The 14,716-nt window shown below is 35.6% G+C and overlaps 2 protein-coding genes across 4 annotated transcripts; one reads left to right on the top strand and one right to left on the bottom strand.

Annotated features, from left to right (window-relative positions):
* Positions 1-550: 550 nt before the first annotated feature.
* Positions 551-5,119, bottom strand: LOC306887384 (cannabinoid receptor type 1A-like). 2 transcript variants are annotated; one of them, XM_079445066.1, is made up of 3 exons: positions 5,067-5,119; positions 3,741-3,828; positions 551-2,987 (listed from the first exon to the last, which is right to left on the bottom strand). In XM_079445066.1, the coding sequence occupies exons 2-3, from the start codon at positions 3,805-3,807 to the stop codon at positions 1,924-1,926; spliced, it is 1,131 nt and encodes a 376-aa protein (XP_079301192.1). In that variant the 5' UTR covers positions 3,808-3,828; positions 5,067-5,119; the 3' UTR covers positions 551-1,923. The 2 variants fall into 2 exon arrangements, with proteins under 2 accessions (XP_079301192.1, XP_079301193.1); XM_079445067.1 differs by lacking the exon at positions 5,067-5,119 and adding an exon at positions 4,425-4,567 and having other exon boundaries at positions 972-2,987.
* Positions 5,120-9,496: 4,377 nt separating this feature from the next.
* On the top strand, positions 9,497-13,351 carry LOC306887913 (proline-rich nuclear receptor coactivator 2). Of its 2 annotated transcripts, XR_013785706.1 has the most exons (3): positions 9,497-9,666; positions 10,168-10,385; positions 10,590-13,351. XR_013785706.1 is itself a non-coding variant. In XM_079445948.1 (2 exons), the coding sequence occupies exon 2, from the start codon at positions 10,611-10,613 to the stop codon at positions 11,076-11,078; it is 468 nt and encodes a 155-aa protein (XP_079302074.1). In that variant the 5' UTR covers positions 10,247-10,385; positions 10,590-10,610; the 3' UTR covers positions 11,079-13,345. The 2 variants fall into 2 exon arrangements, 1 of the variants encoding a protein (XP_079302074.1); XM_079445948.1 differs by lacking the exon at positions 9,497-9,666 and having other exon boundaries at positions 10,247-10,385; positions 10,590-13,345.
* Positions 13,352-14,716: the final 1,365 nt, after the last annotated feature.

Below are 14,716 nucleotides of genomic sequence, written 5' to 3'. Positions count from 1 at the left end.
TTACAGGTCTATACTGATGACCTTTTTTTTAAACATAGTTTCCAGTGATGTGTTGGTCCAAATCACAAAGATTATAAATAATGAAAGTGATAGCTATACTTACTCAGGTTCATGCTTGCCATTGTTTCACTTTTCCTGTAAAAACGGACCTCTTGCACCGACATTTATGTGCAGGCTATTTGAATACTTTTACGATAAATTAACATAATATTAACATTAAGTTCCATAAACGATCATTATTCCTTATGTGTATCTATTAAATAGCTAAATATACCATATGAATGCATTATAAATAATAAATGTGACATTTTGTATTAATATAATACACATGATATAATATTAGCTTTTTAAATTTTATTCTAATTTCAACACTATCTATACAGGCATACTGAACTCTTTCAATTTACCTAAACTCCTCGTAGATCAGTATTTCATAACTCTTAGAAACAAAACTTTTCATTTGAGAAGTTTTGATCTCAGATGCCAACTCCTCCAACAGCTTAATCCTGATTGGTGCCTTATAGTCATATGACTCTGATCAACATTTATTGAGCTCAATAGTTTATTTGGCTAATGACAATTTTACTGAAGGATTTGCATGTTGGTGTCTGTTTGTGTTAGTTTTCAAAACAGTCTTTCAACTCACAAGTAATCATTTTACTGTCTCTAAACGTTAAAACCACCTACATGTTCTGTGGGGCCATTTCACACTTTTGACTCCATATTAATATCACCATTTTAACCCAATCAAATGAAAATAAAATACAATGTAAAACATAAAAATTAGCAGCTAATGATGTAGGCCTAATTGATCAATAAATAGATATATATAAAAACAAATTTCATAAATGTATCTAAAACAATATTGAGCTCCTCAAACAATGCTGTTTAAATAGACTGAAGGTTGATATCCTGAAAATGAATTAAAGTGTAAGCATGCATTTCTTAAACAATGTAGCAGTACATTATTATAGTTATGGCATACAGTATTTTATATAGTACTTGGTATGTAACATACAATACATACAATAATGCATCAAGACTTCTCTTCAAATTGAAGTTCATACAAGATAAGAACTTAACATAACAACAATTGCACAGCGTTTTGCATTCATAGCACTCTTTCCAACATATAAGAATATACTTAGTGTATCGTAACAGTTATTCTTCGTAATATAGTACAACATAGAGCATAATGTACAATCTATCCAAAAGGTGAAGCAAATTTTTGCAAGCAGTCATCAATAAAGCTGAGGGTATTTTGTTTCACAGTGTAATCTATATATATTATGGCGTCTTTTACGCTTGGGTCAAAATGTAGGTGAGTTAGCTGTTCTGAGTGTGTTTATAGGTCTTATTTCACTACTGTAAAAAGGTGCTTAGAGAAACAGCATTATGCATGGATAGAGGGTCACAACAGCCACCTATTCACAATAGACCTATTGTATGTTCCTAAAAATAAAATAAAAAATTTAGACACTTTTAAAATACACTTTCAAATAATTTTTAGACTGTTTACAAAATAATAGCTAATGTCTTTCTTAAAGTGTAAAATGAAGTCTTCTCATTCTACTCCTAAATATATACAAAATACAATATATAATGATTAAAATTCAAGCAGTAAAATTCAATGTGTGTGTGTGTGTGTGTGTGTTAAAGTTCTTAAGTTCTTGTTAGTATGCAAACCTTCATTTGATATATTCATATATTCCACATTTTTACTGCTATTTATTTGATATCCTGTATTCTTATCACAAAACAACATTTTCTGCAATGTGGAAACCTACCAAAAATATATATACCTATAGTATTCATGCAATGAATGCTAATCTAAAATATAATCCTGAAGAACTTAATTTTGCGAAATATTTATAATGGATTAAAAGTTGGCAAATCATTTTTAAATAACATTTATATGCTGTTTTACTGCTTGTCTACGCTTTCAGAAATAGTATCTGGGTTACTATCACTAACAGCCTGATCTTTGCTCTTTTTGCTAATGCCAGAATGATTTTCATTTCTTTGGCCCTGAGCGTTTGCCAAAGTACGTTCCCTGCATGCTTTGCAACATGCTAACAATGCACGCCCTTCTCCCCTCAGCTCTTTGCAGCGTAGGGCATATAGAAGTGGGTTTACGCACGAGTTGACCAGGCAGAGCGTGCTACAGAAAGCGAACATTCGCTGTTGTTTCTTCGTAAGGGTCACTGTGACATCCACCATCATAAAGGACAGGACAGGCAGCCAACAAACAGCAAGGATTAGGAGGATCAGACTGAAGGTATGTGCGAGCTGAATGTCCATTCGCATTCGAGCCTGTCCTTTCACGCTCTGCCTCCCCGACTGTGGTCCACCCATAGCTGTTTCATGCCTATTTGCTTTCCACAGGATGAGAACATATGCCACTATGATAAGAAAGAGCACCACAAGTTGTAGGCCCGTCCAGAAGGCCAGGTAGTGTTGATCCACATAAGGGAAGAGATGGGAGCAAGGAGGATCAATCTTGGTTGTGCACCTCCAACCCATCAGAGGAAGAAATGAAATTACAATCGTTACACACCATAATAATACAATAGCCAGCTTGGCTCTAGTGCGTGTCAGTAGCACCTTATAATTGGAAGCCTGGTAGATGCAGAGATAACGGTCCAGCGCTGTCAGCAACAGGCTTCCCACAGAACCTGTGAACGCCATTGTTACTCCACTGAGCTTGAACAGATAGATATTAGGGTCATCGCTCTGACTATAAAGATGAAAATCTAGAAAACTGATGGTGAAAAAACAGCTGGCAAAGGTGTCGGCCAGTGCCAAGCTGCTGATGAACAGGTACGATGGCCGTCTACGCAGAGTGGTGGAGCTTGCAATGACCAACAGGACCAAAATATTCTCCAGGAACGTCACAGGGCCGGCTAGCAAGCAGATTGTGCTGATAGCTTTCTTCTCTGCTGGAGTCAGGACCATGTAACACTGTAGGCTGTTGCACAAGTTTGCATCTGTAACAGTACAGGATCAAAATTATTCAAAATAATCACTTTAATCATATTTTAAGATGAACATTTTAATATAATTTCTAATAATATGTAAAATATATATTTTTAAATATTTAACTAAAATGATTTTTTAATACTGTTCAAAAGTTTGGTGCCAGTATGTTTTTTTTTTATGTTTTTTTTTTTAAGAAATGCTCAAAAAGGCTGCATTTATTTGATAAAAAATACAGTAAAACAGTAGTAATATTATTAAAATTTAAAATAACTATTCTAATATATTTCAAAATGAAATTTATTCTTGTGATGGAGATAAATTTCAGCAGTCATTCCTCCAGTGAGAAATCTCTCTTATTATTACCAGTGAAAACAGTTATCAATTATCAATGAAAACTGCTTAACTGCTTTTTTGTGGAAACTGTGATACATTTGTTTCGGAATTCTTTGATGAAACAGATTATTTATTTGAAATAGCATTTATTTGAAATAGATTATTTATTTTATTTTTTTATACAAATGTAATAGTCTTTACATTTGCAATTCACTTTTGATGAATTGCTTTCTTGCGGAATAGAAGAACTGGTTTAGTTTTAAATAAATCTTACCAAACTTTTGCAAGGTATAGCGTTATTTTTATTTTATTTACTGTTTTATTTTTTATGTTTAAATGTGAAAACTAGTAAAATCATTACAACAAAACTTGAAAAGACATGTCATAGTCACAGACAGATCGTAGAAAATCTTTATGAGAAATAATACCTGGTGTACTTTCATTTAAATAAAGCGCAGTGGTAACTTCTTGGTCTTGTTCCAATTCTGCCTCCATTTTCCCCAGGACAGAAATGGTCTGTTAAAAAAAAAAAAACAACAACAGCAGACACAATTATTCATGTGCCTTCAAAGTTTGAATTTGAAGTTCTGAATATGACATGATTTAGAGGGATAAACCACACTTACAAAACTCATTTAAAGTCAAACATGTCTCCAAGCAACCTTTTATTAGGCTAATGCATTCTATAAATAAAACGGCATTATTCAGACTGCATGGCTTAGATTTGGAAGAGAGGTGATGTTATCCTTAATATGAAATAATCAGTTTGTCCCACAGGTCTATTCTAGTCATTTTTGAATATAAACCACTGGTCACTGATATAAAACTGTTCAATAGATCAGATAAAGTTAGATAATGCCCCCTGCTGGGCAAATGACGACACAAGATTATTGCAAGAGAAGGATTGACAAATAGTTTCACTAGTATCCACTAGAGAGAGAGAAAAAAACAGCACAGAAAAGATTAAGCAAGATTAAAGATTTTTTTTCCTATATGTTTAATTGCGTTACAAGCAAAATCCAGGAAACAGACACACTATTTTTTCTAGTATGGAATAAAGACTACTCAGTTTAGTTTGGTAAGTAGTTCGATTAAACAGCCTGCTCACTCACATAGGTTATTTTTCATTGTTCCCTCCTTCCACAATCCTTGCCTTACAAGAAGCACTAATGTCATTCTTTTTATCCTCCTGCATACCCAAGGCGTATTAGCTCCTTGCTATCTCTGTGTGTCTCTGTGTTGTTAAAATTTCAGTAAATAATGGAATTTTTTTGGGTTAAAACCGCTTCTCTAATAGGGTTTCCCCCTCAGAGTCTTGGTTCCTCCCAATATTCCTTCCTGTGTATTTTTCCTAACCATTTTCACCTTTGGTGGCTCACTGAGGGTCAAAGAGGGTCATAGAACAATGTGTTTTGTAAAAAAAAAGTGCCAGTTGATTTGAACTGAACATAATAAGACAGGACTGTACAAGAGACAGTTTTGCTTTCAGAAGCTGTTATCAGTAACTAAGCATAATTTATGCAATAAAGTGTAAAATTCACAAAAACGTCCTCAGGTTAAAGATCTTTCACACTCACAAGTGAAATATAAGAAGTTCATAATAACATATTTGACAATTAATAACACACTATAATATATGTCTTACAAATAAGGTGAGAAAAACCTGCTGTTCATTATTCTACCCATTAGAGTTGTTTCAGTTCACACAGGTTTTTAGCATAGTATACATATTGATCAAATGAACTGGCTCTTACCTTCGGCTTTTGCTGTTGGTAAAACTGTCTGCTGTTGGCAGATATATCTTTCACAAATCTCAAGCCTACGATTTCAACACGAGAGCATACACCACACCCCCTGTGAGAGACAGAGAGAAGCAAAATTTCAGTATTGCACTGTTATAGCACAAAATGTGCTGTATGCTATTTTTAATAAGCAGAGATGCAGGTGATTAAAGAGACTGAAGTAACGGGGACACATTATTGGAAAAAGAAAAGCAACAGGTGGAAAGTACCAAAGCTGTTTTTCTCTAAGATGAAAACTCACGCTCAAAGAGGAACCTTTCTGTGTCTCATCATCATAAATGCTGAAGTATTTCTCTTTTCTCACAGCTTCGTCATGATGTTCTTCCATCTGTCCACAATCATTTTTATTAATCCTTTCCTTACAAAGTTTTTATTCTCCCACATATTCACCCCAAAGCGTATTAGCTCCATGCCACCTCTTTGTGTCTCAATGTTCTTATGTATTATATAAATGTATTTCTGTAAATGTCTCATCACCACCAGATGACAACAGTGTAAAAACAGTCTTTACCACAGCTTCCTCATCTTGTTGCTGACCTATTTCAAAATTTACTCTTGTTATGGAGTGCAGATGGTGGTGGGAAATATCGGTTACCTCTCACTGCAGCTGTCCCCAATTTTTAATACATTTTCATCTCTGTAATTGCTTATGCTCTGAAAGGGTTTGGCTGAGAAGTGATTTTTTTGTGAGGAACTGTAAAAAAACAAGGCTTTTGAGTTTTTGTCATTTTGAGCTCCCAGTAACATACGTTAATTAGTACTAATGAATAAATAAAGAAATATGTTGATGCTTTATTCTTGGGCGAGTGTAACTCTACAATATCCAGACCTACGGAAAGATTAATATATGTCTGGGATATCTTTAAAATTATATTTTCTCAAACTCTGTAACTATATTGAGTATAGTGCTATTTTTAAGCAACAGGTGAAGTACTTCAAATTGGCTCAAGTCTGAGAATGTGTAGAAAGCTATCATCTATCTATTACATATTATATTTATTCATCTATAAATACATAATAACATATAGCATAATATAGCTCTTTAACATAGATATGCATAATATATACTTCACAAGATTTGTCTTTTGGGTGTAACAAAATCATAAAAGCATGTTTTGTTTTTTGTGTACATGTAGATGTAGAACATTGTCAAATTTGGTAATTTGACCTCTTCTCAAATTGTGTGTGACCGACAAGAGCCTCCCACCTAACCTAGTTTCCAAACATAGGATACAAACTCAGGCCAAGCCCCCTGGAAAGCAAGGCTGCATCCAGAGGGTGTACACTTCCGTCTCCAAATATGAATTTTGATTAAACAGGCAAACAAGTACCACATTATGCAACAGGTTTGCTTAAGGGATAAGCAGGAGTAGGCCTATTTAATCTACAGAGGAGGGAATTTTAAATGAGAAAGCAATCATAAATAGTAATTAAAACCATTGAAAGGTTTCATACGTTTGAAACAGTAAATGTTTTAGAATTTAGAAAAGTTTTAGCTCATTTTTTGAAAGAAAATTCTCTAAACAATATAATTATCACAACTGTTTTATGGGACATCACATTTCAAGTCTTATAATTAGGGCTGGGTATCGAGTTCGATACTTTTTAGGCACTGACCGAATTGCCTCAATACTACCGAGCATCGAAAAACGTCTTGTCGTTCGGTACTAAATTTCGATACCTAAGGGGTTAATCTCATCACCGTCAGTGAGCCAATAATCCCAAGGACAGACTCAATAATCCTGCAGCACTAGGTGTGTTTGACTAGAAGCGGCGCGGCGTTGATTGATCAGTGTTTGACATCCGCGAGAGCGTTTCGAAAGCGCACGGAGCAGCTCTTTAAATCGCGCGGTTTGTTTATTATACACAGACTGAAGCGCGCGTGACGCTCGCGGTGATTTCAGCGTCTGCCGCCTCTCAAAATGAGGACATAAACACATGAACAACATCTCCAGACCTGCTCTGAGAGTCACTTCATGAGCATTTTACCGTTTGATTCGAGTAAAACTAGCGTCATATCATATACACACAGAACTGTAAAGGTATTCAAAATAAAAGTTCGGTTTAACTTGGAAGACACTGCGGCAGAAATAATATTGTTCAGCAGACAGCACTGCTAATACTAGGCTACTATTACAATTATAAAAAAAAATTTTTTTTTAGTAATGATCACACAACAGTTATTCCATGTTTTAATTTTAATAGTAACCCCCCTTTGTTTGCCAAAATAAATAAACTTTGATTTTCAATAATTTAAAGAGAAATTAAATTAATGTTTTGTCTTCATTTGAAAACCAGATACAGAACACAGAATTTCTGAGGAAAAATAAAACATTTCATAAGGCTATTTTAAGAATAAATTTAAATAAACTAAGTTGTTTTTATGCATTCAAATAATTAGACATACTACACCAGAATTTAATAACAATAAAACATATGGTGAAAGAAAATAAAACACCCACTTATGAAAGTGGATAAAGATTTAAAATTTCTTGAAGTCTTTAACAACCTAGAAATGATGATTCTGTCTGAGCTTTGTGTTTTAAAATGAACACACACTAATGTAAACGTAGCCTAACAGATGTGTAAACTGAAAACTATTTTAACTTTATTAAAATTATTTATTTATTTATTGTGTTGGATATATTTTGTTCCTTTGTGCATTGGCTCAGGAGATGAGGCTTTGAGTCTGTATAAATATCAACAAGCTAAAAAAAAAAGTTTTTTGAGATAATGTAATCTTATTAAAACTGATTTCATAAAACTGGTATCGAAAAAAGTATCGTTCAGGAACCGGTATCGAACTCAAGGTATCGGTATCGGTATCGGTATCGAATTTAATAACAATAAAACATATGGTGAAAGAAAATAAAACACCCACTTATGAAAGTGGATAAAGATTAAAAATTTCTTGAAGTCTTTAACAACCTAGAAATGATGATTCTGTCTGAGCTTTGTGTTTTAAAATGAACACACACTAATGTAAACGTAGCCTAACAGATGTGTAAACTGAAACCTATTTGAACTTTATTAAAATTATTTATTTATTTATTGTGTTGAATATATTTTGTTCCTTTGTGCAGTGGCTCAGGAGATGAGGCTTTGAGTCTGTATAAATATCAACAAGCTAAAAAAAAAAAGTTTTTTGAGATAATGTAATCTTATTAAAACTGATTTCATAAAACTGGTATCGAAAAAAGTATCGTTCAGGAACCGGTATCGAACTCAAGGTATCGGTATCAGTATCGAAATTTTTTGAACGATACCCAGCCCTACTTATAATAATCACTCACCCAAAACCTTTAATTCATGCTTCAAAACCTAGTTTTGTGTCACAATAAAACACAAATAAAATGTTATCTTAAAATTTGTCAAACAACAAAGGTCTAACATAAATTAAATAGGCCTACATATTTTTCTGGTATAAATCGTTCCAGTTTAATTAATTTGGAACTGTTCAGATAAAACAAGGTTAACAGGTAGAGAAGGTCTAAATTTGGCCTGATAAATAGAATGTTTATCTGTCTTTAAACAGCTGTTCAACTTAAAACCTTCTCAGGGTTAGAGTGCAATCTAAGCAGACATTTTGCTTCAAGAACACCAAATGGCCCATATGCCTCCTCCAAGCCCATTCATTGATTTATGAAGATACAACACCCCCGAATTAACACCTTTATCTGTAGCTTTTCAAACACTTTTCCTCCCATTGTCATTGGCAGTAGATACCACTTCACAGGTTTTTATCTACATGTTGTCACATGCCAGCAGGTGGTGAGTGATTAAAGGATACGTCTCTTCTTGGTTTTCAAGACAAACTAGGCATACTAGGCACTGTATCCCACTCACACCTTTCCCCTGATAATGTTTTATTGGGTTATTAATAAACGATGCATTTAACAGCATCTCGTCATACTCATAATTCTGTTCTTTTCGTCTCTTTGATCACCGATCTGTTCTTTAATCATTTCCACAAAATGTCTCCGCCTGTCTGAAAGTTTACTCAAGTAGATCAGACGTGTCTTTGTTACTTGTGTTTCTTAAAAGTATTATCCCTAAAAGTCTTAATTGTATATGTATAAGCCATTTGGACTAGCCTGTTCCATTGCTAACATAATTTTACAAAAGGCACATACAAGTGTTTGCGTTTTGAGCTTAACCCAACCGGAAGAAACCATGTGATCACCTTTTATGCCTTCGAGTTATTACAGTAACGCGGAAAAACCAAAAAATCCCCACAAACACTTATAACGCTTAGTGACGCAGGAAGGATGGCAACAGGCGTGTTCAGCGCTCCTATTGGTCAAACGTCCGCAGTGCTGATCCCTGATTGGTCAGCACACCACAAGCCGTTCGGTACTTAGGCTTTGTTGAGAATCCATTTTGCTGTTAGACGGAGACAAACTGGAGAAGGAGAGTAATACCATTCCGCTGTTGAATCGGATTTGAACAAAGATTCGCATATCGGGAAATATTTTCTCTATAAACAGTTACAGCTGACAGACTAGACCAAGGGAAGACGAAGGGCTTATTCCATCAAAGCCTGAGGAAGTCGGTAAGTTGTTTTCTGCTGAGTTAAAGACATAGGGAGTCGTCGACGGTATTGACGCCATGTTGAGAAGAGTCTTTGTTTTGGTATTGGGCCAGAAAACATGACATAATACCCTTGTTTTTTGTCATTTAAAACCCAAGTTTTTTAGTAAAACATTACTGAAATTGACCTGCAATTCCGAACTAGCTAAAAATGTAACAGTTACTTTTTTAATGGGTAACAACCGTGAAGACATTGAGCACAATGGAGGAAGATTAACGTTAGATGTTGTTTATGTAATACCATATTCATAAAATATTTCGTACTATTCCAGGTTTTAATATATAATTGCTTAAATTACTACGCATATGCAACATTTTATCGTTTGATCCTAACTTATTTTTCACTTCTGTTATTTTCACTCATTGTTTTACACTAACAACTGGTTTAGTTAATGACTAAATATTATTTAAAACGAATGCATTTAGGACAGAAACAGAATAATATTATTGTTTCTTTTGTTAGATTCACGGCTTCTAGAGCACCGTGCGCCGAGGTGAGTTCATGTTCAGCTCGGTTACACGACAAAACAACGCTCATTGGCACATGAACACTTCAGATCTTGCTGGACATAGATGTGCAGCGAGAAGTAGATCGACTACTTCGAGGACCTGGAGCCCGATTGGTGAAGAGAAATTAAAAAGTGAAGAGAACCAGGCACTTAACTTTTCAAAAACAGAGAGGTAAGTAGAGGAAGTGAGTGGGGGATGGGTGTCTCGCTGGCTGTCTAGCGCTGCACGTAGCCCTTTGTTATTGTAAGCCTGCAACACCGGACGCTTAATAATTATTTTAAGCCTGTTTTTAAACCAGTTTGCACCCTTTAGCCTTTGTAACTGAAATATGTACTTATTTCTCTTTCATTAAACAAGTTCTTTGTCTTCTGATAGGTGACATCCAATCAAAGCAGTATGGGAGGTGGCGAGAGATACAACATTCCAGATCGCCCGGCGCCCAAGAAGAGCCACCAGATTGGCAGGGGCAAGCAGAGAAGTCGAGACCAGAATGGAGTGGTGCATTCTGCCGCCTCAGGAGCCTTAGGGGTGCCCCATCACCACAGCTATCGCAGGGGTGAGAAGGGCATCAGCTATTCTTGGTCTCCTGAGGCGCGGCAGGCCGCGCCTGTAGACAAGCAAAATGCCTCAGTTCATTTTGCCACACCTTATGATCAGAATTGGGAGGGTACCATATCCCATCTGAACAAACTTTTGTCAGCTCAGTGTGGTCAGAACTATGCTGGAGCCAAGTTTAGTGAGCCCCCATCCCCTAGTGTGCTACCCAAGCCCCCGGGCCACTGGGTGTCTCTTCCCATGGGCACTTGCGATCATCGTGAGATGATGACCTTTCAGTTAAAGAGCCTCCTGAAGGTTCAGGCCTAAAAAGGTCACACAACGCTGCTCTCTTAAACCAGTATACGAACGAAGGCTCCACTTGGGCATCTCTCCCTCCTCTTGAATGCTCCAGCTGCGTAATATATTTCACAGCTATTTTTAGATTTACGTCTTAGTAAGGTGATGACCATTTGGCAGGCAGATGTTTCTCCTGATGTTCATCACCTAACTTTAAAAAAAAAAAAAAGCAAACCGCTCCAATGATTATTACATCGCTGTAGCTTTTAAGGGGAGGTCGAGATCTTTTAGCGGAGCCGTATGCCATGACAAATGAACTGGATGTCCTCCTTAACTCGTTGCTCTGTTATGCTCCTGTTTTGTTTTGTTCTTTTTTGATGGCTACTTGTGACAGTCAGTGTATTTTTTTTTGTTTGTTTGTTTTTTTTCATTCTCAACCAGGCCTAGGAGTAGACAAAATTTGCACCATTTCCTTGCATTGTTTTTTGCCTGCTGGGGTTTGATGCATACTCTCGGCTTGAATTTTAATCATGCAGAGAGTGTCAGAAACCTCTAGGTGCTAAGCACTGCAGCATTTGTAGCGTTATAGTGCATACTGCATTTCCAGTTATCTATTTTTATTTTACTTTTTGGGAAGTAAAAGCCACTCGACTTCGTTCTGCAGGGAGACCTAAGAGAAAAGTATATGAAGGGGAACAAGCTTAAGTGAACATAGGTCATTTGACTAACCTCAAGTCTGATGAGATGACACAACGGACCTTGTGCTTTCAACACCTGTACTTTTTTTTTAATGGCGCTGTGCGCATTGCACTATAGGTGTTGAAATTCTCTAAGGTTCACAAGCTCTATTGCAGCGTTAAACTTTCTTTTTGCATCCCTTATAGCTTAGAAAACTAAGTGTGAATTTTTTTAATGTTTACCAAAGCTAAGAAATCAGCAATTTTCTGTTGGAACTCCCCCCTTGCTTGACCAGATCTGGTTACAAGTGCCATAAATCATCGTGTAAGGCATTGGTGTATATCAAGGTTTTGGTTGACAAATCATTTTTGGAATTCATTTTTTTTTTATGCTTTTAACTGTACTTTTGGAACGATCACAGAGCAAATATGCGGAAGAGGGTTATGATGCGAGAACATAGGACGGATGTTTTCTGTGGTCTTGTCTCATAGCCTTGTTTGCTCTGTGATTGTTTTGATACAAGCATTATGCTTAATGTGTGTATTATGGCACGGGGGAACTGAGAAATAGGGCGTAAGTCCAGTGAGGACATGTTTACATTGTTTGTTTTATAAGAAGGCGGACGGCCGACATTATACACACACACTGCCCTTTCTCACTTGTTGTTATTCTTGCACTGCTGTTCATTTGTTCAAAAGTTTCAGACAATGTTGCTCTTTCAACTGTGGATATGAGATGAAGCACCCCTTGCCACTTAGTAATGAGTATGGTGGAAACTACCTCTCTCGCAGAACGTGATGCTAATAGCTATCTTTAAGATAACAAAACAAAGCTGATGAGTTTTGATGTGTAATAGAGCCATGTAAATAATGAAATGTATAAAATGTTGTAGCATATTGTACATTTGTGCAGGAATGTTTGAAACCTGCAGATAAAGTATTTTTAGTAATAACACTGAATGTAAAAGTCACGCTAAGGACGTGGCTTGTTTTAAAAATGCTGAAGAATATTTTGTTAAAAAAAGAGAAAATTTTGCATAGTGCGTCAAAACCCCTGCACTGTGTAATTTGTTGCCAGTGATCTTGCACACAATATTTTTATTTTGTATAATGCACCGTGCAGGGGCAGAGCGAGCTTTAAGTGCAAGTAAAAAAAAAAATAAAGTAAAAAAACATTCTGAAATTGAAAGGGACTTTTATACATTTTGTTTTTGAGTTGCCTATGCAAAGAGAATTTATCTTTTAAATTTTTTTTTAAATTTTTTGCATTTATATGACCCTCATTATTTTGCCCTTTATCCAGAGTCCATAAAGCAATGTTGCATTTGCCCCAAGTCATTGGTCTTTCCTCCGCAGGCCAATGTTTGAAGCCAGCAATGCTGCATTTTACCTCCAGAATGCCAGATAATATTTTTATCTTTTAAAGTAAAAAGTAAATTATTTTAATGGAATGTGTAAAAGTCCCTTTCCTAAATTTGGTTATGAATAATTGGCTATGAATTTATCCCAACCTTGAAAATGTCACTTGAAATGGAAACTGAAAGCCCTTTTGGTAAGAATTGGTATGTACTAAAAGATTGTTTAATTTGGTCTAAAAAAAAGAATAAAATCCCTTTCCTCCCCCCCAGTACTGTCTTTGTTTGTGTTTTTAATCGGTAAGAGAGTTTAACATTTAAAAACGGATGGTGGTTAGTCTGCAAATACATAAGTTACTTTAATGATGTACAAATATTTGTTTTTGCCAATAATCTTAAACACTACTGCCAGTTCGAGCAGCAGGGCACGTAGAACAACTAGACAGTAGACACTGTATATTGGACTTCGGCCCAGAGTTTTGAAACCATTTACTGTGTGGCCCATGAAACTGATTATCTGTTTGGACAAGAACTCTGTCTGCTCGGGTAGACGGCAGCACCCATTGGATATGTTTTATAACTGTGGTCTATCGTTATGACGTCATTAACAATTTTTAAGAATTGAAAGTTATTTGGAAAGATTTGAATAAGCTTAGATACTTTTTAAACATTTATATTGCATTATTATTACAATATAATAAAACAGGCAGATGAATTAGGAGGTCTCTGTCAATCCAGACTAAAGTCAGACCAAAAAAGAAGAGATGGAAAAAATGACAACATATAAATGAAATGCAGGAAATGAATGGTTGGTGTTTGGCCGGAAACTTGAGTGATGTTTGCTTTAGAGAGCATGATTAAAAAAACCTTGCTCGTTTGAAGCCAAGCTTATTACAAACAAAATTCAGGCTACAGGGAAACTGGTTTGTATCATGAACGCCTTGTACTCGTTTGCAATGGCAAAATATTGTAAATTACAAATGCCAGTGATTATGTTTTCTGTTTATATTCTGTGGTTAGTCTGCAGTATTTGATTTACCCTGACGGCAACAGGACAAAAGGGTAAATAATAAAGTTATTATAACTACTATAAAGAATACAAAATTATAAATAATCCGGGGGCAATATTAAGTAATCCCTACAGCAAATTCAATTCATTCCTAACTCTTAGCCTATGGTTATTTAAGAGAATGTCTTGTAAATAACGTATTTTAATAAAATTCGCTTAACGTCGCTTTGGAAATTAAAGTGCGCAACGTCGAATGCAGTGGTTTCTGTTTTGTTTTCGACAGCACCATCAGCTGGAAGCATGGCTACATTACTGATGTCGATGAAGCAGACGTAACTTATTGAAGAAACAACCTTTCCATAATTTAAATTGAATTCAAACACCTTAATACAGCCTGAATATGGAGATTCCTTTGAGCTAAAAGTAACATAAGTAGATATTACAAACTCGTCAGGTTGTCGTCCACATTTTAGAGCACTGTATTCAAAATGCACGTTTGCTGCATGGACGTGTATAATTTGCATTGTAGAACAAAACGTGAAACTCTTTCAATAGTGTTCACTACAGAGATCTTATTTTACTCATAAATCGACAGTAAAAAAAAAATATTTCCGGGGTTTGGGTACA

The sequence above is a fragment of the Barbus barbus genome (genome assembly GCF_936440315.1).
Source record: "Barbus barbus genome assembly, chromosome: 21".
Classification (NCBI taxonomy): domain Eukaryota; kingdom Metazoa; phylum Chordata; class Actinopteri; order Cypriniformes; family Cyprinidae; genus Barbus; species Barbus barbus.
This window is presented reverse-complemented; position numbering and strand designations above follow the sequence as displayed.